The sequence below is a fragment of the Lolium rigidum genome, chromosome 7, assembly GCF_022539505.1.
Source record: "Lolium rigidum isolate FL_2022 chromosome 7, APGP_CSIRO_Lrig_0.1, whole genome shotgun sequence".
Classification (NCBI taxonomy): Eukaryota; Viridiplantae; Streptophyta; class Magnoliopsida; order Poales; family Poaceae; genus Lolium; species Lolium rigidum.
In genome coordinates this window covers 98426480-98453822 of record NC_061514.1, presented here as the reverse complement: position 1 = coordinate 98453822, position 27343 = coordinate 98426480, and the positions used below count along the sequence as shown (strand labels likewise).

Here is a 27343-nt window from a genome sequence, read left to right as displayed (position 1 = left end):
CTGTATGATTTGAGCCATGCCATACAAAAATAAAAAGCGACTGGGTCCCTAAATACAAAAAAGCAATCAGGTCCTTGTACAGGAAACTAAAAAAGCAATCGGGTCCCTGTTAATGTTGGTCTCGGGCTCTGTCGCTGCCGCTGGCGAGAGGAGCTTCCGCCAACGAGTATCTGCTGCCAGATGGTCGAGCTCTTTCTACTTCGCGATCGGTGAGGCTGAGCTGCTCCTCCTCCTCGGTTGTCGGTGTAGAGCTCCTCCTTCTTCGCGCGCGGCAAGTCCAAGCTGCTCGGTTGCCGGACGAGGATGGGAGTGGCGGCGTGGCCTTTCGCCAGTTCGGCTGATGGTGCATATCTCGGGAGATGGTCGCACATGGAGCTCGGGACGGCCGTGAGAGGCGGCAGTGAAATTGGAGGAGAACTCTGTGGCGATAGTGGGGCTTCGGGGGGAAATGATGGGATGGAGCGCTGACCCTTGCCGGCTGCGCAAAGCATTTTCTTGACGGACTCAGCTCAGTTGCCATGCGAAGCTCGATTCGAGCTTTCAAGCTGAGCATGGCTAAGGGCATGTTTTGGTATGAGGTGAGCACTGCTGAGGGCACCCGATCCCACCTACCAAACAAGAAATAGTTGGCTGAGTTGGGAATATCTGAGTTGAGCTGGTCAACCAAGCAAGCCCTTAATTTTTGGTTTCTGGGTTGCCAAATTGCACCCAATTTGATCACACGGGCGTTGGATTGAGCAGCTTGGGAATCCGGTCTCATTCGGTTCAAGTATAAATTGATCTATTTTTTCCCAAACAACACACACCGCGATAATTCTTCGCCATTACACAGTTAACCAAATATAAAATGTTACTGATATTAATTATATAATTGTTTTTTATTGCAATGTACATTAATAATTACACTTACATCGTGCTGAACAAATGTATTTCAAACAAAATAATGTTATTTCTATTGTACAAACATTGGAAAAATTATACACATCTTTAGTTTTTTGTATCAACATTAATGTTTAAATATATTTAGTAGTTTGTGAGATATATCTATTGAATATCTACTAATAAATATCTTAATGGGAGATTTCTGGTGTACCATTATGTAAGAAAATTTATAGAAACTTTTATGGTATAAATTGGACCGTTTGCTTGACTGTCTATCAATTTTTTTCTGGTTAGTTGTGCTTTCAAGTTACACTATGTTCAATAATAATCCAACAATGCATGTATTATATATACTGGACACTGAAAACTACTAATCACTAATATAACTATCATAAAAAATATGGATTCTCTAAATTTCTCGTACACACAACTTGACTTGCTAGGCTCATCAAGGTGCCTTTGCTATGCACAAACTTTCATGTTCATTTTTCTAAAAAATGTAAGTAATATTAAAAATTAAATTAAATTACTGTTACTTTCACTACGACTTGGGGAGCCTCCATCAGAGAGAGATCGACATAGCTAAACTCGCTATCGTCGATCATTTTGGTTTGCTCAACGTGATGCAAGGTTTGTGGTGTGGATTTGCTCCTACGAACAAATCAAGCATTTTTATAGATATTTAATACTCCACAAAAACTTTGAGTGGTATGTTAGAGATAATAGATTAAAGTATACTAATGATGAATATTTTAATGATGATGATAAGTATAATGATTACGAGGAGGGTTCAAAGACCAAGCCAATTAACAATGAACAAGAGTTCATAGGAGGACACTTTAGACACCAAGCCAAACAACACCAACAAGAGTTCAGGGCAGGATGGTTCGGACACCACCAAGGTGATTGAGTTCCAATTGGCCTCCACTAAAACCGCCAATGACGAACTACTCAGTTGCTGCGCCTACGCATGAGGCCCTCTGTCGCACACACTTGCCAACTCAGGCAGTTTTTTTTTGTCTGTGTGAATTGTCAATTGACAAGAAGATTTCTATTTGAAGTTGATAAACTGCCTTATCTCTATCTTTATTCTAAAGCAAAGTTGAATTTTGGGGCTCATTAGCAGTGATACTACTCAAAGTTTGTTTTAGAAAATTTGGCGGTACTGGAGGTTCGCATCAGACAAACTTGCACTGTTGTTGTCCTCACTTGGATACCGCTGCTGCGAAGCCTGAAACACTAAACGAACTTCTCATCATCGCAAAGACTCGAGCCACCATTACTAGTCCTTAAAACTAGACTTCCATGATATTTTCTGCATCTGACTTCACCATGGACCAGAACGTGTTACGTGATGGCGACATATAGCAGAGCTTCGTGCCATTCCCTTCCGAACCAAACGGTAGGAAAAACATGGATGTGCACGACTGAATCTCATCCGACCCAACAATCTCTAGGCATAAGATGCACTAGGAAGTTTGCTGACCACTGGCGGAGCTTAGTTAGGGCAAAACTGGGCCATGGCCCACCCAGCCCAGGAATGAAATGAAAATGATATCTACGTGAGACCTAGTTCATATGTTCCCGATTCATGTCTTCACGTTGCTACTCCTTCCGCTCAGCGGTCGAGCGGCGCATCAATGAGCGAACAATTGAGCGACGGAGTTTTAACAGCAGCCGACAAGCGGCGTCCGTCCAGCAGCCAGTAGGGATGGCGAGCAGTGAGGGCGCTACGGCCGCAACCCCAAGCCCCAGCGGCACGCGCATGCGACCAAGCAACCAGCACACCTCCTCGGCTCAAATTTTATTGCTGCAAGCCTACACATAGTCCAGTTTTCTTCGCGCAAACACGGCGCACTCGCACTCGCACACCACTGAATATGTATGTAGTATCTTAGAACTACTTGTGAATCACAGATATTGAATGTATTTCATATAATTTGGATTTATTTGGATTTTCTTTTGCCTGCTTTAGCTTGGCCCGTCCAACATATTTGTTCAAGCTCCGCTAGACAAAGCCTTGCAGAACTTGACACTCTAGCCAGATGAAGGATGACATGCGTCAAGCATATCTTTGCTTTGGCACAAGAGAAACCCTAGGACCACCGACTTTATTTAGACCGAGCCCCCACGCGACCGGCCATCCCCACCGAAAAACCGACAGAACAAGGACCCTGGGATGCGGGCGAGAGCCAGCAGGCTGCACAACACTCCTTGTCAGCCAGGCAGCTCCACGACGCAGCCAGGGAGCGATCGCGTTCGTCGTTGAACTTGAGATCCGGAGAGGGGGCGTAGCCGTGTAGCGAAGCATGTTGCAGAATTTTGCTTACCAACCAAGCTTCTTCACTGTGATTTGAACGAAAAAATAAGTGAAACAATCCAAATATGCGTAGAATCCTGTAGAACATTTTTGAAACAACAAGACGTTATGTTCCCGAATCCCGATATACCCTCGTCTCTCAATTCGATATACAATCTCTGAGATCACCGTGCATCAATCTGATTTATAACTCAAGTACTTAACCATGTTGCGTGGTCAGAAGGCATGTTCCTGTGGAAGTATGTAGGACCATCCACAAGGATGCAGGCCGCCGACTGGCCGTGGCATTTCGTGCCACGACGCCGACAAGCCTACCTTAACGCGGGAGCAGGAACAGAGGCCAACAGAAAGCGCAAAAAAGAAGAAGCGGGAATGAGGCAGGAAGGAAGTTCTCCTCGCCGGGCCGTGCGACCGCCATGGTTGGACTTCTCCCATCCCAGACCAGAACTGTTGGAGGAACGGCCGCGTGGGTCCCGGTCTCCCGGAGATGCAGTCTACCGTGTACCCTACGATCGAGCTCGCGCGGTAGCTCGAGTCGGTGCTACTCCCCCACGTCTCGGCAGTTGCGCCTACCGTCGACTGGTGCGCAGGTTGTGCCGACCATGTGGTGCGTGGTGGTCTTGTTGTACGCCCAAACGTGCGCCGTTCTAACCTACGATGACGCGCGGCGACTTCTCATTTGGCATAGTATCTCAAGTTCTCAACTTTGGTGACTTCCTAAATTAAAAAAGAAACTTTTGTGACTTTTTTTTTTGAAAGAAAGGCAAAAGATTTGCCTTAATTCATTAAATAAGGAGAAGTCATAGAACAAACTTTTAGGATTACAATTACAACGAGGCCGAAGCCTACTCTCCCGCAATTAAAAGACCCAAATGTTTCGCACCGGCCACAACCCAAGTTCTAGCTTCCGACTTAATTCTATCGAAAATGATGGCCGGCAAAGTACTTTTGTTTTTGAAGGTTCTCGCATTCCTCTCATTCCAAATCTCCCAAGCGACGACCATAAGGAGGGAGGCCATGGCCTTCCTTCTCCAAAGTACTTTTGTGACTTCTCATCTTTGCTTGGAATATCTCAAAACTTTGACCATTAGTTTGGTCAACAGAATATCACAAAAATTATACCACCATTTAGATTCGTTAGGATAATACCAACTTTAAAAAAATTCAACAATTAATTTGGTTAACAAAATATGAGATATATACCACGAAAAATACACCATTAATTTTTTTCAAAGCACATATTACCCTAACAAATAGGTAGGAAGGGAGCACGTAGTTTGCCAAAAGTCTTAATATGGTTCAAAAGGAACATAAACATAAGCTATGTCATAGAGGCTTACCATAATTTCAGCGGTAGCACAAACATCCATAGGGATCATTCCATCACCACATGAATCCTCTCGCCATCAAGGATGCTCTTGGAGATAAGAAGTTGTTGCTCGACATCCATGTGGTGTGTCGGCTGCAGTTGTCGTCCGAGTACTGATCCACCTGAAAGGTTTGCACATGTGTCCGAACTTTCCAGTGAAAGTTTGAACTTTACGGTCAACACAACGCGATATATCTTTTGATCATTGAGTGACACCTTCCAATTTCTCAGATATGCTGCCAAACCTATTTCATTCTCAGCCAGGACTTTCCGTTGAACATAAGGTAATTCATGTCGTTTCAAATACTCTTAACAACTGAATTGCAAGTATCTTGCATTACACATCCACTTAGAAGCAACGCTTAGGAAGTTTGTAATCGCTATATATATATAAAAAGTTCATATACATCACCCTAAAGCAACATAGATACAATGCACTAAAAGAAAAGTGTTTAACATATTCAATTTTTTTACCGAGACTACATTCTAAAGGTTTTTGGAATTCCTCTTTCCCTCAAGTCATCCCTATTCATGATTTTGTTGGGAAAACAACCATAGAAAAACCGGCACCGGCAAGCATAATATAACTACTCCCTCAATTTTTATATGCAAGGTCACTATCAAAAATATATTTTGCAATATGTATGGCCACTAACACTAATTAGGTAAAATTGATTACTAACGTTTCTACTCCATAGGATGGTGTTTATTGATTGCATAAGTTGCATGCAGCAAATGTAGAAACTGACGAAAGCTACAAGTATGGGTAATTTGGAGCGGAGGCCGTACAAGTACTTTTGGCGCAGCAAGTGAGTGCACGGTCGCACTAGATTCTCACTGTTTATGGAATGTTGAAAGATGCAATTTTCTCCGTACAGAAATTTGGCACCGCTGCGCAAGGTCAGGGAGACCGCGACTTGCCTGCCTCCCGTCCGTTCCGACGGCGCCGTCGTCACGCCAAAGCAAAACCACGTTGCGACGACAACATCACAACAGCGACATCAACGGCAGCAGCAGCGAATCAAGGCAGCAGACTCCATAATAACTATCCCAGTCCCATAGAATCGATACCGACACGATTCCCCACCCGATTCAGAGCCAGCAACCGATCCCCGATCCCTGTGCTGTCTCCCCCACCGATCCATCCGAGGTTGCTCCATCGGAGAATGGCGCGGTGATCAACAAATCGTGTTCCGATGGCGGCGAGGTCGGTAGGTGGCGGGCGCGTTCGGTTCAACGTGGGCGGGCAGGCGTTCGAAACCACCACCACCACGCTCGCCAACGCCGGCCGCGACTCCATGCTCGGCGCGCTGCTCGACTCCTCCTGGAACGCGCCCCAAGCCCCCGGCCCCGGGGAACCAGCGACGGCGGCGACCACGAAGGAGTACTTCATCGACCGCAACCCGGCCTGCTTCGCGGTGCTGCTGGACCTGCTCCGCACGGGGAGCCTCCACGTCCCGCCGCACCTCCCGGAGAAGCTGCTCTACCGGGAGGCGCTCTACTACGGCCTGCTCGACCACGTCCGCGCCGCGCGCTGGGGCGCCTTCGACGGCGACCGCCTCCGCCTGGCCTCCTCCGTGCCCGGCCGCGCCCCGGGCGACGGCACGGCCATCCGCGCCGCCCCCGACGGCGGCTGCTGCGTCGCGCACGGGGGCGCCGTGCACGTCTACAACTGGATGCTCGACGAGCGCCGCCCCGTCTCCCTCGACCACTCGCAGGTCAACGACGTGGCCTACCTCGACGCGGGCACGCTCCTCATCGCGGCCCGCGAGCGGCTCGGCAAGTGCGACGGCGGGATGGCCGCCTTCTCCGCGGTGTCCGGGGACCTCCGCCACCGCTTCCGCGTCGCGCACGGCAGCGAGCCCAAGTCCTTCACCGCCGGCGCGCTGGCCTTCGACGCGCAGGGCGCCCCCAGGATCTTCGCCAGCTGCAAGGGGCGCCTCAACGAGTACGGGGTGGGCGTGTGGGACGCCGCCACGGGCGAGCAGGCGGACTTCTTCTACGAGCCGCCGGGGGTCGCGCTGGGCGACGCCGACCGGCTGCAGTGGCTGGACGCCACCGGCGCGCTCATGGTGGCCACGCTGTTCCCCAAGACGGACACCTGCTCCATCGGGCTGCTGGACTTCCGGGCCAAGGGCGTGGCGTGGGCCTGGTCCGACGCCGGCACGGCCGCGTCGCTCGAGGACAAGCGCGTGCTCCACGCCATCGCCATGGACGACGAGCGCTCCGTCTGCGTCATCAACCAGTACGACGACCTCGGCTTCCTCGACCTGCGCAGCGCGCCCGGCAGCGGCGGCGTGCGCTGGAGCTCCCGCAGCAAGCTCATGAACCGCAAGGCCACCGGCGAGGAGAGCTGCTACCCGAAGCTCGCCACGCACGGAGGCCAGCTCTTCTCCTCCATGAACGACAGCGTCTCCGTCTTCAGCGGGCCCGACCACGTGCTCACGTCCACGCTCAGGCGCAGCTACGGCGGCGCCATCTGCGACTTCTCCATCGGCGGAGACCGACTCTTCGCCCTCCACAACGAGGAGAACGTGTTCGACGTCTGGGAGACGCCGCCGCCGCCAATCATCTGAATCTGATCGCCCGCTCTGCTCTGCTCGCCGTGACTTCCTCTGTACTCTTCTCGTGCCTTTCGTTCTTGCGTGTCGCAACTGCTCACTCAACAGAAAGAAACAGTATATTCAGGAGGGAATAGTTTCACCAACTGATGATGGTTACTCATCTGTAGCTTTTCATCGTAACCACTGCTAGAGTGTTGTACCTGAGCTTTGGTTTCTAACCCAGAAAAGAGACACATTCGTGTGCATTTCTAGTCTGTACTCTCTACTCTGCACGGCCGCGGATCATCTTTTTGCACGGAAATTTGCACCTGTATAACTCAACTTTTTTAGAATAACTATAACTGAACTTTTGCCCATGTAATCCTTTCCGACTGAACTTGCCCTTTGCAATTCTACTCCACCACAACTCGTTCAGAGAAGATCGTGAATGAGACGCATTCTAACATGTCAGCACAAAAGTGTACTGCCGAACCGATGTGCATCTGTTGTCGGTATCAGGCGTTGTCCTGTCAAAATCATAACGCCTTGATTCTCCGCTAAGCATGTTTGTATATGCTAATGAGCACCGAAAGGATATCTTCCTCTGCACTTAATGGGGAGGCCCCATACCATCATATGCATCTCAGCTGAACTGGGAGCCTGCATCTCAGAATTAGGGACTCAAGGACAGATTGTTTAGCTCTCATGTTTATCTATATCCGCCGTAATAGTGACAGAATCTGGAACAAACCCCTCTCGGTTTCACCGATGCATTTTCTTCACCTGTCTCTTTTTTGTTTTTGTTTTTGCGGGGGACCTCTCTTTCTTTGAAAAAGAAATGTTAGTTTTACTCTCCGGAAAACGTGAAAGCTTTGCGTTTTATTTCATCTATAGATGGAAGTTGTTGTTACCTAGCCTAAGACTAGGCCGGCATACGCCACTCAAGACAAGACCAATACCATTTACCGCAAGCTAAAAATTACACCTAATGCCACCAAACAAACCTGACCTATATGCCATCAACGCACGGAGGACACAACCACCACCGGAAGAGAGAATCCAACTCCATAAAGAAGGGCAGAATTGGGCATCTTCCGCTTTGGAGATGGTGTCGCGTCCGGCCTCGCGGAGCCACTAGCTAGTGTCCAAGCCCTAGAACCACCGACCGATGGTCGCATCCTAAACATTGTCACCGCCACACATTGTCTCATCCATCGACGATCGCAACAAAGGCCCACAACTGTCGATCGATAGTGGTGGAGTGCTCCCATGCGACCAACACACCATGACATGGGATCCTTTGCGATGCACTAGAAATGTTATTTCTTGATATCTTCACTGGTTTTCTGTTATAGGAGCAGTAAAATTTAACTGTTAACTAAAGCTGAGTTTGCTACATGTTGTATTGGATGTGTGGTTAACTGGTTACTAGCCATTCTACTGTATAGGGTCTTCTTTCCTGATTTCCCTACAGATGTACATGTATCGATATATGAAAATCAGACATTGGTTTCATGATTACACAGTTGTAAATTTCACGGATCTAAGTTTCAGCAAGTTTTTTTGGTCAGATTCCAATAGAATTTGGAAGAATGGTGGCACTACAATTTCTGTAAGAAATATATTCTCTTAGAACGTTTGAACAAAAAACTTTGCTCAACTGCAGGAAGGCCCACGAGCTCAACACATGCTCACGCACTATAGGAATGGCGCGAGGCGCCGACGGCCGGAAACCCTCGGTGTGGTCACAATGGGCCGACGGCGTAGTCTACGCCGAGGGCTGCCCTCGGTGTAGCTCCTCGGTGAAGATCCTCCTCGGCAGAGCCACGTGTACCGTCGGCGTAGACCCAGCTCTCGGCGCAACCCGTATACGCTTTAGAGGGGCGCATGTCCATGCCTACGCCGACGGCCCGGAGTATGCCGAGGGTAGCCGTCGGTGTAACGTTGCCTATGCCGAGTTACGCACTATCAGAATGGCCTACAACTGGAAGGTTAGCATTATCAAAATGTCCTACAAATAAGAAGCATAAATAAATTTGAGAAATGATAAGATAGACTGATTGGCTTACAACTGGAAGGTTACACACTATCAGAATGGGAAATTCTCAAAATAAAACTAATGAAGGAACGGAAATTGTTGAGGTGGTATGCTTTCATGTTGAGAGAATTCACTTAGTGGATTGCTCCTATTTAGATATTATAGATTCGAAGTTTTCAATGCATTGAACAAACAATGCTTCGACTATACCGCAATATCACCCTAATAGCAGACCCAATTTTAGTGCATAATTCACAATTTTTATACACTTCTACTCCCTCCATATCAGTTTATAAACCTATTATGTGATTCGAGAAAAAACTTTAACTATTAATCTGGTCAATAAAATATTAGATAAATGCCACAAAAATTTGCACCAGCGAGTGCCCGGGGCGGTTGCTGGCGCTGCTAGCGAACAACTCACCAAACCAGATAAGAATGCGATAGGTGACAGACGTCACTGAAGTAGGCATTACGATCTTGTTGGGATTGCATGACCGGTCCACGGATTTTAGGCTCCCTAGGGCGAGACATTACCAAAGGACCTCTTGTTCACCATGGCGGAGCTTCCATAGGGTAAGGGGGTCATGCCCCTAGTCTAGAACATTACATAAAGTTATCTCTAGTATTTGTGCTCAGTTTTTAAATATCACTCAAGTTTAAGCATGATTGGTGTTTTGGGGCCCCTTAAGCGTCTATGTGAAGCTCTACCACTTGGTCACGCACAAAGAATTTAAAAACTTAGTAGTATTCCTCAAGAGAAATATTATGGTAATAAAATAGGAAATTAGATAATAAATATATTTATTAGATCTATGGTATTTAGAATCTCAGTGAAGAAATATGAGACTACTTAATTATATTGATCGAAATAAAACTATACAACACAGTGGTGGAGCTTGGGCTAAATGGTTGGGCAGGCAAATGGCGGCCGAAGCATTTTAGTCAAAATATGTGAAATATGAATATGTAGTGACTTTGGGATAAAGTTATTTGGGCTTGGGCGGGGGGTGGGTGCCCCCTTGACTAGCATGTAGCTCTCCTTTATCCGCGACCAGTCCCATCTTCCTCTTGGCGATGGAGAAATCTGCCGCAAATGCGTCTCTATTGGTGGCATATGCCTGGACGATGTTTTCGTCGCCGTCGACCAAGGGGTAGACTTTGCCGCGCAGATGCGCAACATAGCTGGTGTTGATCCTGGTATTGTTGTAGACGTGCTCCCGGAAATTTGAGCATCGCGCCATTCCGACGGTAGGAGCTCTAGATAGCGTGACGTGATCCTGGACGTTGAGCCCCTTGGAGCTAAAGGATTCGAGTAGTTGGGGAAGTCACGACGTCGGGCTCGGCAAATTGTCTTCCGCCGTCATCTTGCTCGTCGTGAGCGCGTCCAAGCGCCCTAAGAGCACCGGCCTGCACTGTAGGAAATTAGGGTTATGAGCTATTCGGCATGCCCTCTATTTCTCTTTCTTATCGGTGGTTCTGCTCACAATGCATGTTGAGACTAGAGGGAATGTACCTTTATATATACTCCACATTCCACATATTTCTATATGTTTTCAGATAGAACTCAACGACTTGTTAAACCAGCCACAATCATTAACAGTCATCATCTGGTGACTCTAACTGTTAATCAACTAGTCCTAAACACGCACTTGTGAGTCGTGCTCCAATTTTAAATTCAAAGTCAAACTCACAGGCTTTAATAATTCATAGAGCCAACCCAGACAACATATCATTCACTCTATACTGTTTTCGGGTGGGCAAATGGGCCAAATATAGTTTTAATAAAAATATGTGAAATATGAATATGAAGTGATTTTGGGATAAAGTTATTTGGGCTTGGGTGTGTGGGTGGTGGGTGGCCCCCTTCACTAGCATGTAGCTCGCGTATGCATGGATGAGGTTTTCGTTGCCGTAGACCAAGGGGCAGACTTTGGCGCGCAGATGCGCAACATAGCTGGTGTTGATCCTGGTATCGTTGTAGACGTGCTCCCGGAAATTTGAGCATCGCGCCATTCCGACGGTGTGAGCTCTGGATAGCGTGACGTGATCATGGGCGTTGAGCCCCTTGGAGCTAAAGGATTCGAGTAGGTGAGGAAGTCACGACGTCGGGCTCGGTATATTGTCTTCCGCCATCGTCTTGCTCGTCGTGAGCGTGTCCCAACGCCCTAGGAGCACCGGCCTGCACTGTAGGAAATTAGGGTTATGAGCTATTCGGCCTACCCTCTATTTCTTTTTCTTATCGGTGGTTCTGCTCACAATGCATGTTGAAACTAGAGGGATGTACCTTTATATAGACTCTAACTGTTAATCAACTAGTCCTAAGCACGCACTTGTGAGTCATGCGCCGATTTTAAATTCAAATTCAACCTCACAGGCCTTAATAATTCATAGAGCCAACCTAGACAACATGTCATTCACTCTATACTGTTTTCGGGCATAATCCCAGTATATATATGGATATTCATATACATTGCTCCAGTATAGCCGTAAGTATATTTCCTGACTGCTTGAAATTTACATGGCACCTGACTGCATGTCCTTGGGACACCGGAGGCAGAAGCAGGTTTGCGTACAGGCCGGCGGGCGACATTCTTCATGGAAGGGTGCAGTGAGACGGACTGTTGCAAATGGAGATCCGAAGCTCAGCTCATGGTCACGTGAAAGAGAATGTAGCCCATCGATACAGTCTTGTATCCTTCGTTCCATAAAATTGTCTTAATTTTGTCAAAATTTGAATGTATCAACCAACTAAATAGTGTTTAGATACATCTAAAATATGACAAGGGAAAATTATTTTTTACATCCACGTATGAATGTGGGTGTTTCTGAATGTGGGTGTTTCTGTCCCGTCTATTTATTTTTCAAAATTTCTGTTCACCATGGTAGATGAAAAGATTTATTTCTCTCTCTTCTTTTTATCCGAACCTCAAAGCAAAATGAAGGTGACGAAAACAACTAACACATGCGTGGATAACTAGACGTATAAAATTCACTCTCTAAAGTTAAAGTTGAGAGAGGGCATCCAACATCTCCTGGCTCCAGGAATCAAATAAGGCGCGCCTCCAAGTTCGATTCAGAGTAGGTCTCGCAGTTTTTTTTTTTACAAGCATGTCTCGCAGTTGACTTTAGAGAACGTATAAATCATTTTGCGTTCCTGGGCCGTGGACGAGCACTCCTCTGCTCCGCCCCGCGGGCTGCCACTGGTGAGACAGACTGCTGCGAATGAAAGCCCATGGGCACGAAAAAGACTGGTGAGACAATCTGCTTCGGCCCATTTGCCTCCGTTCGAGTAGGCTTCGCGCGTGTTTGCTTTGTGTGCGCTTCCGATCATTTCGTCACGCTCCTTCTGCTTCATACCCAGTTTTATTCAGCGGGGTATATAAATTAGTTGCAGTCGCTGCCGGCTTTCAATGTGGGACTAATTCGGATGTCCAAACATGCTCTTATATTAGTGCTTCAGTCCAGGGAAATGGGTCATGGGGATCAGTGCACCCTCTACGAGCAAGAACAAGAAACGACGACCCACTTGATCCTGAACTGCCTTTATGTTATGGTGATGTGGCATAGTTTGACGCGATGGACGGGAACTGCTTGCTTGCAAGTACAACGTTTTCAGTTTGCTTCTCTAGCATCCAGCAGATTGGTGGGGATCAATCTCCGGTTCGTTGACTAAAGACGAGCTTACCGGAGAGTGGACAAATGAAGGCCAAGCTACATGTAGCTTGTTATTTTCAAACAATTCAAAAATCAAATTTCTAAGTTTTAAAAGATTCTGAAAACAAATCTCTGATGTAGTCAATGATGGAATCTACAAACATGCAAAATTTTAATGTAAAATTCTTAGTACTTTAGGCTACATAAAAATGGAAAAGGTGTGGATCTGAGAATAGTGATAGGCTGATAGCCCACATTTCAAAATTATAAAACCTGTCAGATTTTGTCATTTGTGTGTTTACAATACAAAAAAATTTACATTAAGATTTTGCACGTTTGTAGATTTTATCATTGCCTGCATCCAGGATTTTTTTTCATACATTTTAAAAACTTAAAACTATGATTTCTAATTTTTTGATAAAATAAAGAGTTACGTGTAGCTCGACCTCCATTTGAAGTTTCCGGAGCTTACTGTGGCAATCTATGGGGTCTAGGGTTTTCTAGGACTCCTCTATGCCCGAGCACCAATTACTAGAACTTGTGAAGGATGATTTGCTGCTACTGGGAACCTATCTACAAGAAAAGGCTAGATAGAGACAATAAGCCAGCCAGCCAGGTGTGCAGCCTCTCATTAGAGCATCCCAACATACGCGCTAAATGAAACACTGTAAATTTGTGTTTATAGCGTTAGCTATACGAATGCAGCGTGCGGCGCTGCCAATTACTTTTGTAGACGCGCTAAACCGTCACGCTAAATTACAGCGTCGAATTGATCCATATGCAGACACGCTAAAACGCCGTGTGTAAAACAATATTTTCACATATTTGCATGCGTAAATAGATCAAATAAAACATAAAAATAAACTGAAATATAAATACATTGCAAAGTTCAACGCTGCAACCAAATTTATTTTTAAACTAGCCTAAACTACTCGGAATCTCAGTCGAAGTCAGAGGAGGAGCCCGGTGTTGTCGACGACACCGGAGTCGATATCCACTCAAAGGAGGAGGAGTCGACGATGACCGTCGATGTGCCGGCGCTATTTTTCTTCTCCTCCACCTTCCTCGTGGCCTTCTCCTCCCTCTCCTTCTTCCTCGTCGCCACCTTCGCCCTCCTCTCCTCCCGGTCCGCCTTCTTCGCCGCTTTAAGCGCCGCCTTCTCCTCTTCCTTCTTGTCGTAGAAGGCCTTCATCGCGTCGACGTCCTCCGGGAACTGGCGCGCCCACTCGAGGCGCATGCGCTCGTCGCGCTCCGCGATGACGAGGCGCTGCTCGAGCTCGTGCCAGCGCTGCCTCGCCTCGCGTGAGACGGCCAGCGGCGGCGCGAGGACTTCCGCCTGCTGCCGCGTCTAGACGTCGTCGAAGCTCATCGAGCGACGGGAGCGGCCGAGGCGCCATGCGACCGCGTTGTACGCACGCGCCGCCTCGTGCGCCGTCTCGAACGTCCCGAGCCCGATGCACTCGTCGGCGCTGCGGATCTCGGCGTAGAAAGTGTTGTTCGGCCGCGCGCGGACGCCACGGTAGCCGGAGCTCGAGCGGCGGCGGGGCGGCATCTCGTCGGCATGGAGGCGGCGTGAGCGACGTGGAGCGCAGCGGGAACGACGCAGGGAGAAGTGGAGGGCGGCGAAGCGACTCGCGGGTGAAACTTCCTGGCGGTTGGGTACGCGTGTGGCGTTTTAAAGCGTGTCTCGTTGCAAGCGACGCGGAAGGTTTGACGCGTAGAATGGCGTAAAAGCGCGCGTGGCAACTTTTTTTAGCGCGCGTCCGCTGGAGGTTCACGCGCCCGCTCCGGTGCTGCATTTCGGCAGTTAATTCAGCGTGCGTGTATTTTGCCGCTCCTGTTGTAGACCCTCTTAGCGTGTAGTCAGCCTGCTGTTTCTATTTTCAATTTTATGTACCAAGTGAAACAAGTGCATGCGATCAGGTGGCTCGCATGCGATCGATCGATCTTTTACTATTTTCCCTACACCCGTGTCGAAAATGCGTTTGGTACCCGCTTCAGCGGGACGACGCATAGTGACTAGGCTGTCCGTAGCAGCGTAAACGCGGCCAAAAGTGTGGTAGGTTTGCGTCTGCGGACACTGCGCGGACGCAGCGGTCATCCGCCCGGTCCTTGCACGAGTCCGCCTGGAAGCGGCACAAATGTTTCGTATTTCGTGGCATAACTTACGGGCGGCACGCTGCATCCTTTCAGGACCGCGTTAATGGCACGCCTTGGTTTCCGCGAGCGTGCGCTGGTGGGCGGCGTCGCAGTGGCAGGACATTGAAGGCGAGATGGCATCCGAGCCTCTTAAAGGTTCGCTGCCGGCGCCCATTTCCCCGACCACACCATTGCTAGAGTCCACCCTATCCACCCGACCGACGGCATGGGGAATAAGTGTTGGCCGTTCTGCAAGACCAAAAACGACCACGCGAGGGGCGGTCCGGCAAGAAGCCGCGGGTCTGCGGTACGTCCGCATCGAGTTCGGGCGCCACCTCTCGGAGGAAAACCGACCGGTGCCATGGCCGGACGCAAACCTGCCTGGAGGAGGCTGGTAGCTCAACTCCAGGCGCGTGCCAGTCCCCCCGTGCCACGCGAGGGCGAGAGCGCCGTGAAGAGGTGCGCCGCCGCCGAGCGATCTTGACGGCCAATCTCCGAGAAGATCCGGCGTACGCGATGAACTCTACAATAGGATCTCGTTCGGGACGTGGGAGTTCGACGAGTGCTGATACGTCTCAAACATATCTTTAATTTTTGATGCTCCATGCTTGTTTTACACAAATTCATATATGTTTTGCTTACACTTCGTTGCACTTTTACATGATTTTTGGCACTAACCTATTAATAAGATGATATAGTGCCAGTTCCTAGTTCCCTGTTTTCTGTTGTTTTTGTATTTCAGAAAAGTTGTACATGAAATATTCTCGGAATTGGACGAAACAAAAGCCGAAGTAAATATTTTACCGAAACGAAGACGAAATCCAGAGGGGGGTTCGAAGAGGCGCCACAGGGCGGCCAAAACTACCCTTGGTGCGGCCTGGCCTTGGCCCGCGCCAAGGGGGTGTGGGCCCCCCCGGGCACCCCATCGACCTAAATCCTCCACCTATTTATACATCTTCTTGGGAAAACCCTGGATACCCGAGCCTCCATCCACGAAAAGTTCCGTCACGACCTCCATCGCAGAACCCATTTCGGGGGGTTCTGAAGCTCTTCCCGGCACCCAGCCGGAGGGGGAAATCATCACCGGAGGCATCAACATCGCCATGCCCGCCTCCGAAGTGATGCATGAGTACTTCATCCCTGGACTATGGGTCCATAGCAGTAGCTAGATGGTTGTCTTCTCCACTTTGTGCTTCATGTATAGATCTTGTGAGCTGCCCTACATGATCAATATCATCTTTATGTAATCCTATATGTTGTGTTTACTGGAATCCGATGAATATATTGTATATTATGTTGAGATTGATTATATATTCATGTCATATGTTATTTGTGATCTTGTATGCTCTCCGTTGCTAGTAGAAACTCTGGCCAAGTGGACACTTGTGAATCCAAGAGGGGTATTTATGCTCGATAGTAGGTTCATGCCTCTAGTTTTCTGGAAGAGTGACAATAACTTCTAAGATTGTAGATGTGTTGTTGCTACTATGGAGAAAACAACAATGTTTTACCCGAGAATAATTTTATTGTTTACTTTACACACATTGCTTAATGCGATATTCTATTGCTTGCAACTTAATACTGAAAGGGGTTCGGACGATAACCGAAAGGTGGATTATTAGTCATAGACGTAGTTGGATTACGGTCTATGTATTATGTTGTAATGCCCAATCAAATCTCATAGTAGTAATATTGTCATGTATGGTCGATATTCTATCAATTGCCCATCTGTAATTTGTTCACCTAACATGCTATTTATCTTTATGGAGAGACACCTCTAGTGAACTGTAGACCCCGGTCCTGTTTCCTTTACACAGATAAATTCTACTGCAATCCTGTTCTATTTACTTTCTGCAAACATCTCTTTCCACTCGATACGTCTAATCCTTTGTGTTCAGCAAACCGGTGAGATTGACAACTTCACTGTAAGTTGTGGCAAAGTACTTTGGTTGTGTTGTGTGCAGGTTCCACGTTGTTGCTGACGCCGGTAGTGCACCCTGCCACTAGTCAGCTAGCAAAACCTTCAGAAGTCACGCATTTCTCCTACTGGTCGATTAAACCTTGGTTTTCTTACTGGGGGAAAACTTGCTACTGTGCTCATCATACCTTCCTCTTGGGGTTCCCAACAGTGTGAAGTCGGCGTTACGATAAGCACCATCAAGCTCTTTTTCCGACGCCGTTGCCGGGGAGAAAGAGGATTTCTGCAAGGGGAGTCTCTCATCTCAAATCTCTTTACTTTGTTATAGTTTTCTTAGTTTACTTTACTTTGTTTTGTTTGCTTCATTATATCAAATACACAAAAAATAGTTTCTTTTATAGTTGTCTTTATATCAAAAACACAAAAAAATAGTTTCTTACATAGTTGTTATTTTGTTTCTAGTTCATTATGTTGATTCCTAAGTACGATCTTAAGGACCTATCTGTAGGTAGTGGTTATACAATTGGGAAAGATAACATTGAAAAATTATTCAATCGTGTTAGTAAGCATAAAGATATTGAGAATAAATCTCTGGTAGAACTTGCTCCTGATTATGAAATTGCTGTAGCTTGTTTAGTTCAAATGCTGGAGGCTAGATTTGTTAGCCTTAACCTATTATGCAGCAAATATTTCTTAAACTCCATGAAATTGAGGATGATGAAAAGAAATATTTTATCCTACAAACTTTGCTTCGAGGATTTAAAGATGTGGTTATAGAATCTAGGAAAGTTTTTGATCAGTTTGATAATCTAGGCTCATGTGTAGATATCTTTGATACACTTGATCAAACCAAAAATAGTAGAGAAGGTAAAATACCAATACCTTTCAAATTAGTAGCACTGCATGAAGCCTGAGAAAAGAATTTTGATTGGATTGTTCCTGAAAATCCATTTGATGAAAGTAGTGAACCTAAAAGTGCGGGGAAAGGGTCTTCTAAGACTCATATTTGTAAAATACAAATCTTTGTTGAAAATACTTCTCGCATTGATCTTAATGCTTCTTCACATGATGATACTTGATGCTTGCACTTATACTGCACGTAGCTGAAAGGCGTTAAAGAAAAGCACTTATGGGAGACAACCCATATTTTATTTACAATAGTTTTCCTTTTGTTGTGTCTTGTAAGTTATTACCTCTGGAATAATCTCTCCTTATACTTTTCATATGTTTTTGTGCCAAGAATAGCCTTTAATAGGAAGAAAGTAAGATTTGGTGAAGTTGCTGTCCTAAAAACAAATTCTGTGCTGTTACCATAAAAATTTGTAAACAAAGTCAGAGCAGAATTTTGAGCTGTAATTTTTTATGCATATGCCCCAGTTTATTATCTAACTTTTGTTAGTTGAACATTTTTCGAGATAAGCAACAGAGGATTTTCTAAAAAATCAATCTTTACCTGCTGTTCTATTTTGACAGATTTCTGCACTATTTGCATTTGCCTCTTAAATCTCTTTCTTTACGAGTTCTTTTGATCAAAGAGATTTTGGAAAGGTTGCTACAGTATCTTATGCTTTAATATATGTTTGATATATATTAGTACTGAACCCAAGTGAATTTTTTTATTTTGATTGTACTAATGCTGCTAATGAAGAATTATGTGAAGTTTTGTATGAAGGAAGGTTTGAAGTGTGGGGAAAAAAGAATGATGTGATGAGATAAAGAATGGACAAAAGCTCAAGCTTGAGGATGCCCCTGCACCCCAAGACATATTCAAGAGGTACAAGCGTCAAAGTTTTAGGCATCCCCTCTTCATCAACAAAGCAACAAGTCATCTCTCTATGCACTATATTTTTATTGCTTCATACGGTATGTGTTGTTATTGGAGCGTCTTTATTTATTTTTTGATTTTTTTTTGCCGTAGCATATATTGGATCCCGGTATATTTGTTTTGAAGAAAGACCCGCTCCTTTTTAGTTGCATAGAACACTCTAGTTTTCAATGTTACTATTCTGCGAGTATTCTAGTTTTCTGGTACTACGTTTAGCTCTTGTTTTTTCACTTGATCCATAATGTATGATTATCTATCTGATCCATAATGTATTTTATCTCTAAGAGTTATTTCAAATAAGTTGATTGGTTTTGGATACGAGTAAAATATTGCATGACTATAGTGATGCAAAAAGGAGCTTGTCTAGACTGCGGCGTAGACTTTGGCATGTCATGTTAGATGTTATTCTTGTCATATGCTTAGTATTTATTGTTGTAGCATAATTTGTTTCAAATAGCTGAGAGTGCATAATGTGTCATTGAAAGAATCATGTGTTGTTTCTATCATAAAAGCATAAAATTATGGTATTCTCCTTTGATGCTTTATTGGGTTGATTTGGCGCATGCTTACACCATGTTATGACTATAACCAGTCAACTAAATTCTCCATGATCATTTAGTTTTTGAATTTTAATATCACTTTATGCTTTGATTGATAATGCTTTGTAGCTATGCATGATTATGACCATTATTGCTCTCTTAGTTGGTCGCTCCCAGTATTTTGCTAGCCTCCGCCTGTGCTGAGTATGATCTCTACTCGTGCCTCGAACCACCATGAAACAAAGTTTTTCAATTGTGTCCACCATATTTACCTAGTAGCATTATTTCTATCCATGTAATTCATCATGTTTTTTTTTATTTTCCAAACTAAATTTTGGCATGAGAAAATTAGTCAGTAAAGCTCTCACGAACTTGATGGCACATTTATTTTCTTGCACTTAATAAATTTGATCATTGTGCCTATCTTATGAAGTTTATGTGTTTGCAAATTGCGAGTTGAGAGTTAGTAGAACCATGCTTTCATGGGGAACACTTTCGACATTGCACTTATATTTAGTTGATGTCATGTTATTTTGTTTATGGATGCCTAGCGGTGCGAAATAAAATTAAAACTTAGAAGTCCATGGAGTTTGTATATGAGTTAGGAAAACGCCTGGGCCGCTAATCTAAGCCATTCATAATTCATGGTGGTGTTATCACCAGAATTTGACCGGATCAGAGGTGGGCCGTGATCAAGATGGGCTTGAAGAATATATATAGAAGAAATACGTGAATCGGCCTTACATGCAAAGTTTGGGCTAGTTTGCCTGTGTATCTGTACCATAGTAGGATACGTGTCGGTTAGGAATTAGAGTTTTACCCGTGCACGGTTAGGTGCACGCTTGAATTAGAAAGTCCCTTGGACTATAAATATGTGTCTAGGGTTTATGGAATAAACAACAACCAACGTTCAACACAATCAATCTCGGCGCATCGCCAACTCCTTCGTCTCGAGGGTTTCTCCCGGTAAGCACCATGCTCGCCTAGATCGCATCTTGCGATCTAGGCAGCATAAGCTTATTACGTTGTTCATGCGTTGTTCGTGCTGAAGCCTTTTTGATGACGAGCAACGTAGTTATCTTAGATGTGTTAGGGTTAGCATTGTTCTTCGTGTCACATGCTGTCGTAGTGCAACCCTTATACATCTAGCCGCCCTTACACCTATCTTAGGTGTAGGGGCGGCACCCCGCTTGATCATTGTTTAGTAGATCCGATCCGTTACGGTTGCTCCTTGTTCTTCAAGGATTAGTTTAATATCCGCAATAGTTAGGCCTTACAAAGGGTTGGAGGATCCAGCGGCGTGTAGGGTGTAGTTTGCTAGCCCTAGACAGGATGTTCCGGGGATCAACCTCGTGTTGGTTTTTAGGCTCTGTCTAGGATCGGCTTACGATCACCGTACGCGAGCGCGAGGCCCAATCGTGAGTAGGATGATCCGATTATGCGGTGAAAACCCTAAATCGTTGTAGATCGCTTTAGCTTTATCTTGATCAAGCAGGACCACCATATATTCGTACACCTCGTACGAATCATGGGTGGATCGGCTCTTTGAGGCGATTCACAGACAACCTCGAGAGCCGATCGAGGCTCGTATTTAACGTTTACGTGTATGCCATGCAGAAACTAAGCGAGCCATCATCCAACACCTTCCCGACCAGGTATAGGTCGGTGGCACGCCCTTGCGACAGCATCGGACGTGTGACCGGAAGGCTTTGCGGGCCGTCGCTCCGAGGGACCAGGGCCAGCCGCAGCCCCGAGTTGTTCCCAGCTCTACGGTGTTGCCGGCCGCTGCCCGCCGGTGGGTTTCGACCGCAACACATTCTCGGCACGCCGGTGGGACCATCTTCGACATCCACCGCATCGCCATCTACATCCGAGATGGCGTAAAGCACTCCGGCCAAGTACGAGGATCCGACCGACGAGCTCAAGAAGAAGCATGACGAGATCAAGGCAGTCCTCGAAGCCGACCTCATCGGCTCTTTCCACGTAACCCGCTCCCATGGCATCGGGTGGAAGGGGTTCTCACCTGAAGGCGCGCTCGATGGAGTGGACCTGTCCACCCCGTCGAAGAACGCACCGAGTCGCTGCGTCGGGAGATCAACTTCATGGTGGCTCATTCGCCGCACCGCCACTCCGAGAGCCCGGTGAACACTTTGGAGCGTGTCGCTCCGCGCGTGATCCAGGAAATCATGAGCCATCGCATTCTCCGTCGGGACCAGCTCTGGGGACTTACAAAGGAGAAATACCACTCCAGTCCCGTCCACCGCCGCCGTTCGCGTTGGCAGCACCAGAAGTGCCGAACTCATCGGCATACGTCGTCTACAAGATTGGTGGTGACCCTAGTGACTACCAATTCCTACCTGAGGCGCCCAAGGAGATCCCGCACGGATACACATGCGCATACGTGCCGACCGCGAAGAATCGGGCACTCTCGAACCAGCCGCAACAACGAGGGGTCTCTGGAACAGCAGGGGGAACGTCGGGAGCAGATCTTGAGAAGCAAACGTGGTTAGCTAAGTACGCCACTCCGACAAACCTCCAAAGCTCAGCTCCTGCAGTTGGCTCAGAACTGGAAAAACAAACATGGCTGGCTAAGTATGCCACCCCGGCGAATCTTCAGGGTTCGACACCTTCAGCCATCACCGCGGATCAGATTTGTACAATTCTGAAAGATCAGTTCGGCATGATGCCGAAAAGGAAGACATTCGGCTATACCAAGCCGTACCCCAACGAGTACGAATTGATCCCGCTACCACCCAAATATCGGCTCCCCGACTTTACAAAGTTTAGTGGATCGGATGGTTCCAGCTCCATCGAGCATGTGAGCCGATATTTGGCACAGCTGGGCACGATCTCGAGCATCGGACGAGCTGCGTGTGAGGTTCTTCGCACGGTCCCTCACGGGATCGGCTTCGGGTGGTACACATCGCTGCCACCGAACTCAATCCGGACTTGGAAGCAGCTTGGAAGAGCAGTTCCATGAGCAGTATCACTCGCAGGCTTCCGAGGCTGGTATTGCCGATCTAGCACAAGTACGACGAAGCGCGGGGAAACAGTGTCGAATACATCCAGCCGCTTCAGGACCATTAGGAACCGATGCTATTCGGTTCACGTGAGTGAAAAGAAGCGATCGAGTTGGCGGTGGTGGGTCTCTCATCATCGATCAAGGACGTGGCCTCCCAGCGTACTACCCTTCATTGGCGCACATGGTGCGTAAGCCGTCGACATATGAACAGCGCCACCCGGATGTTTACCAGGACAAATTCAAGCGTGCGGTGGTCCTGGTTGAGGCAGACGAGGATGAAGGTGCTGCGGGAGATCGAGAGGTAGCAGTGGCTGAGTGGACTCGGGCGGCAGGCCCCGTGTCCTGCAAGTGGGTTAAACCACAAGGCCCTCCAAAAGGGTTCGACTTCGACGTGACCAAAACTGAGCAGATTTTCGATCTCTTACTCACTGGAGAAGCATATAAAGGTACCCGAAGGCCACAAGATCCCTACGGTGCGAGAGCTGAACGGAAAGCCATACCGCAAGTGGCATAACACGTTCACCCACACCACTAACGACCGCAGGGTGTGGCGTCGGCGAGATCCAAATGGCGATAGAAAAAGGGTGGCTAATTTTCAACAAGTACGCCATGAAGGTCGACACACACCCCTTCCCCGCCGTTAACATGGTGGAGTATACTTACCATGGAGGGTGCCAGCCAGATTTCTCGTGCAATATCAACATGGTGGGACCTGGGCACCACTCTGGTAAGGACGGAGATGAGGGCAGCTGCTCTCATAGCAAAGACATAGAGGAAGCCGCTCCGCGCGATCGGCTCCGCCACGACGGCAAGCGCTACGTCACAGAGGGAGAAGTGAAGAACATAAGATATCGCCGACCTCTCTCTGATCACCTCCTCAACAAGTATGTGAGTCAGTATGACCAACGCCGGCGATACAACGACGATGATGAAAAAGATCGTCTGGCTAGGGACGACAGGAGACGTCGTCGGCATGATCACAACGAGGAGTGATATGAGCGCCACGCCAAGGAAAAGTCGAGGGAGCAAGACGACGTGGATAGGCACTGGGATTGCCCCTTCTTCAGACACTGCTGGGATTCAGGAATGAGCCGATTGCCTACAATCGGCAATTGCCCAGAATGTAAACAAAGGAAGAAGGATGCAGCCTAACGTGTCTGTGTTCAAGCGTCTAGGGCCTCTCCCGCCTCGGAACAAGCATGCTGAGTCCGCTCGGGTGGAAGATCTCGAGGAACTAGAGGCCGATGATGAAGAAGACAAGTATCATCGGCCAAGGTGGTGCCCTGATGGGCTCAGCCGTTTCCCAGAAGCGAAGGGTTCAGCGTCTGCGTGGGTTGGAGGAAGCTGAAAGATTATACCTGCACACGTTGAGGAAGGCACGGCCTGATCTGGCCGCCAAAATTCAGCGAACCCTGGACGAAGAAGGTCGGCCACAGAGAAAAGAGTGGCGCCCCAAGCAAAGGAAAGCCGATGATGAGACATCGGCTGGCACAAACATGGTGCTCGTCCTTCCAACGGAGTTTGGTGCTCCAGGATTACACGAGGCACCCAATTTCGACGACTGCGAGCGCATCAACGTGACACAGGATGGGACTAGGTCGGTCTTATCCACGGGCCCGACCGTGTAGCGAACGCAGCGTCTATGGGCAAACGTGGCGATGCCGATCCAGGAGATCGGCCCCAAGGATCTATGGAGGGACATTACAAAACCTTCATCGAACAAGCAACGTGGAGGCCGATTCCAGCAATCGGCCAAAATTATCCTCACCATCCATTCTGTTTAGGGGCAGCGCCAGCCTAATGGACAATGAGGTAATGGGTTTGCGTCGGCTGATGGGCTGGAAGAAGTCAACACTGTTCTTAACCGGGCCGACGTTCACACATAGCGCCTTGGTTAATCACAGAAGCCGATTTCAGCAGTTACCTGACAGAATCGGCTCGGGGGGCACCTAATCAGATGAGCATGTGCGATACATGTGCAGTGAGATATTGGGGGCCGATAGAAAAATCGCAGTGAGATATTGGGGGCCGATAGAAAAATCGGCCCGTAAAAAAACATAAAAAATATATTTCGCATGATATGTAAGGGACAAGGCCGATGCACGGCCATCGACTCTAGCACAAGGATCGGCTTAAAGGAACACAAGGAGTCCTTTAGATCTACCAGTAGCATGTGCAAAACACAAGGATCTCCAGCTTTGTGTTAGAGGAGTTCTACTTCTGGTCCGTTGCGTGATCATCTGCAATATCGACTTTCAATGGAGGAGGGGGGATCGGCTTTGGCTGGCTCTGCATGATAGTTCTCTCAGACATGATCTAGTCCAGGTCCATTTGTCTGAATGGTGTGCCCTCGTCTCTGTTTCGCCTTGACTGAGACTCGGGGGGCAGCTGGCCTGGTGGATGCTCTGTTTTGGAAAAGCCGATTGGGTGGCCATCGGCTAGTCCTGCGCCGCGATTTTCGTCAAGGGTGGTGATCCGGCGGAACTCAAACTCATTGATCGAAAAGATGAAGGGCAGATTATGAGAGACCGATGCGTTGCCATCGGCTCATTGAGAATCGGTTTAAAAGAAATCGGCAAAATCGAATTGGGGAAACTTCTTCATTAATGAACAGGATTTCTTACAAAGAAAGAGCCGATTGCTCAAAGAAGGAAGAACAAAAGAAGGGTCTATTTGCCAATCTACTACTGCTAGTCCTACACTAGTAGATCCTAATCTACGGGCCATCGCTGCCCTCGTCGTCATCCTCGGAGCTCTCATCGGCACTACTGCCGATGGGCTCCTCGTCGCTGCTCCCGTAGCCCTCTACGGGAGCTTCATCCTCCTCTTCATCGTCGCCGCTGTCGTCGTCCCACCACATGCGGAGGCGTTTCGCTGGCGGGTAGCCCTCGAGGGAGTCGTCGTCGTCTTCCTCCTCCTCTTCTTCAGAGGAGGGGCAGCCGTCCCAGGGGAACCGGTCGTCCTCGCTTTCCGACTCCGGCCCCGTCGGCGAGGAACCGAAGATCTTCATCCCCGCCGGTCAAGGACCGGTCGTCCTCGGACCAGATCGAGGAGGCTTGGTCTTCCTGGTCCCATTCTTCTGGGGCGCGGATGTCCTCCGGCGTCTCGCGGGAGGAGGAAGACCCGTAGGAAAGATCGGAGGAGGAGGAGGAGGAAGAAGACATGGTGGCACAGGAGGGTTTTTGGGTGCTAATGCGAGGAGGATGAAGGAGGAGCAAGCTGTTTAGAACGGTTAAATAAAAGGGATATGAGGGAGATTCAATGCCACAGCAGTTTCGAGGAGATGGTGCCCAACGTGTAAAATTTCGCAGGCCACGTGGAGAAGTGGAAAGGGCAAGGCATCATGATGAAGGATTCGCGGCGGGTTCCGCTCCGCCACGACATGACCCGACGAAAGAAAGCGTAATGATTTTGGAAATGTCATTTCCAAAACCAGGGGGCATGTGTTATCACCAGAATTTGACCGGATCGTAGGTGGGCCGTGATCAAGATGGGCTTGAAGAATATATATAGAAGAAATACGTGAATCGGCCTTACATGCAAAGTTTGGGCTAGTTTGCCCGTGTATCTGTACCATAGTAGGATACGTGTCGGCTAGGAATTAGAGTTTTACCCGTGCACGGTTAGGTGCACGCTTGAATTAGAAAGTCCCTTGGACTATAAATATGTGTCTAGGGTTTATGGAATAAACAACAACCAACGTTCAACACAATCAATCTCGGCGCATCGCCAACTCCTTCGTCTCGAGGGTTTCTCCTGGTAGCACCATGCTGCCTAGATCGCATCTTGCGATCTAGGCAAGATAAGCTTATTACGTTGTTCATGCGTTGCTCGTGCCGAAGCCTTTTTGATGGCGAGCAACGTAGTTATCTTAGATGTGTTAGGGTTAGCATTGTTCTTCGTGTCACATGCTGTCGTAGTGCAACCCTTATACATCTAGCCGCCCTTACACCTATCTTAGGTGTAGGGGCGGCACCCCGCTTGATCATTGTTTAGCAGATCCGATCCGTTACGGTTGCTCCTTGTTCTTGAAGGATTAGTTTAATATCTGCAATAGTTAGGCCTTTCAAAGGGTTGGAGGATCCAGCGGCGTGTAGGGTGTAGTTTGCTAGCCCTAGACAGGATGTTCCGGGGATCAACCTCGTGTTGGTTTTTAGGCCCTGTCTAGGATCGGCTTACGATCACCGTACGCGAGCGCGAGGCCCAATCGTGAGTAGGATGATCCGATTATGCGGTGAAAACCCTAAATCGTCGTAGATCGCTTTAGCTTTATCTTGATCAAGCAGGACCACCATATATTCGTACACCTCGTACGAATCATGGGTGGATCGGCTCTTTGAGCCGATTCACAGGACAACCTGAGAGCCAATCGAGGCTCGTATTTAACATTTACGTGTATGCCATGCAGGAAACTAAGCGAGGCATCATCCAACACCTTCCTGACCAGGTATAGGTCAGGTGGCACGCCCTTGCGACAGCATCGGACGTGTGACCGTAGAGGCTTTGCGGGCCGTCGCTCCGAGGGATCAGGGCCGCCGCAGCCCTGAGTTGTTCCCGGCTCTACGGTGTTGCCAGTCGCTGCCCGCCGGTGGGTTTCTGACCGCAACAGGTGGAAATTTATAGCTAAGGCCATAGTGAATATTCTATGAAGCATTTGCAATAAAAAGCTATACCCATAGTAAATAAAAAAAATACTGAGATGCTCACTATCTGTTTGTCTTGTCATTTTGGCATGGGATTGCTCTTACAAGAGTACCTCCATATATCGGGCAAGAGGTACCCCGCTAGCGATTCTCAATGATACATGTATACTTACAATGACAATAATTTATTTGGGACCTAAGTTGAGTAGCATGAGGTTTAGGTACTCGCATTCAAGGGGCATGAGATTTTCAACTTGTGATTTGCAAGCATATAGCTCATTTTTGACTCACATTAATTTTAACCATTCAAGATGCTTATGATAGGGGAAATGAGAGCTCAAAGCTAATAAGTACCATACTTTTTGGAAGGTTTATAAAACTTATTTATCTTGCTTACTCTGACAAAGAGTCTCTCTTTTACTATTATGTTGAGTCTTCACCTTCTACT

General features: G+C 47.6%; 1 protein-coding gene across 1 annotated transcript; it reads left to right on the top strand.

The window, feature by feature from the left end:
* The first annotated feature begins 5622 nt into the window (after positions 1 to 5622).
* LOC124669630 (BTB/POZ domain-containing protein At4g30940-like) lies at positions 5623 to 7167 on the top strand. The gene has a single exon (XM_047206210.1). It carries the CDS (start codon positions 5768 to 5770, stop codon positions 7145 to 7147), a length of 1380 nt encoding a protein of 459 aa, XP_047062166.1. The 5' UTR covers positions 5623 to 5767; the 3' UTR covers positions 7148 to 7167.
* The last annotated feature ends 20176 nt before the right edge of the window (positions 7168 to 27343 follow it).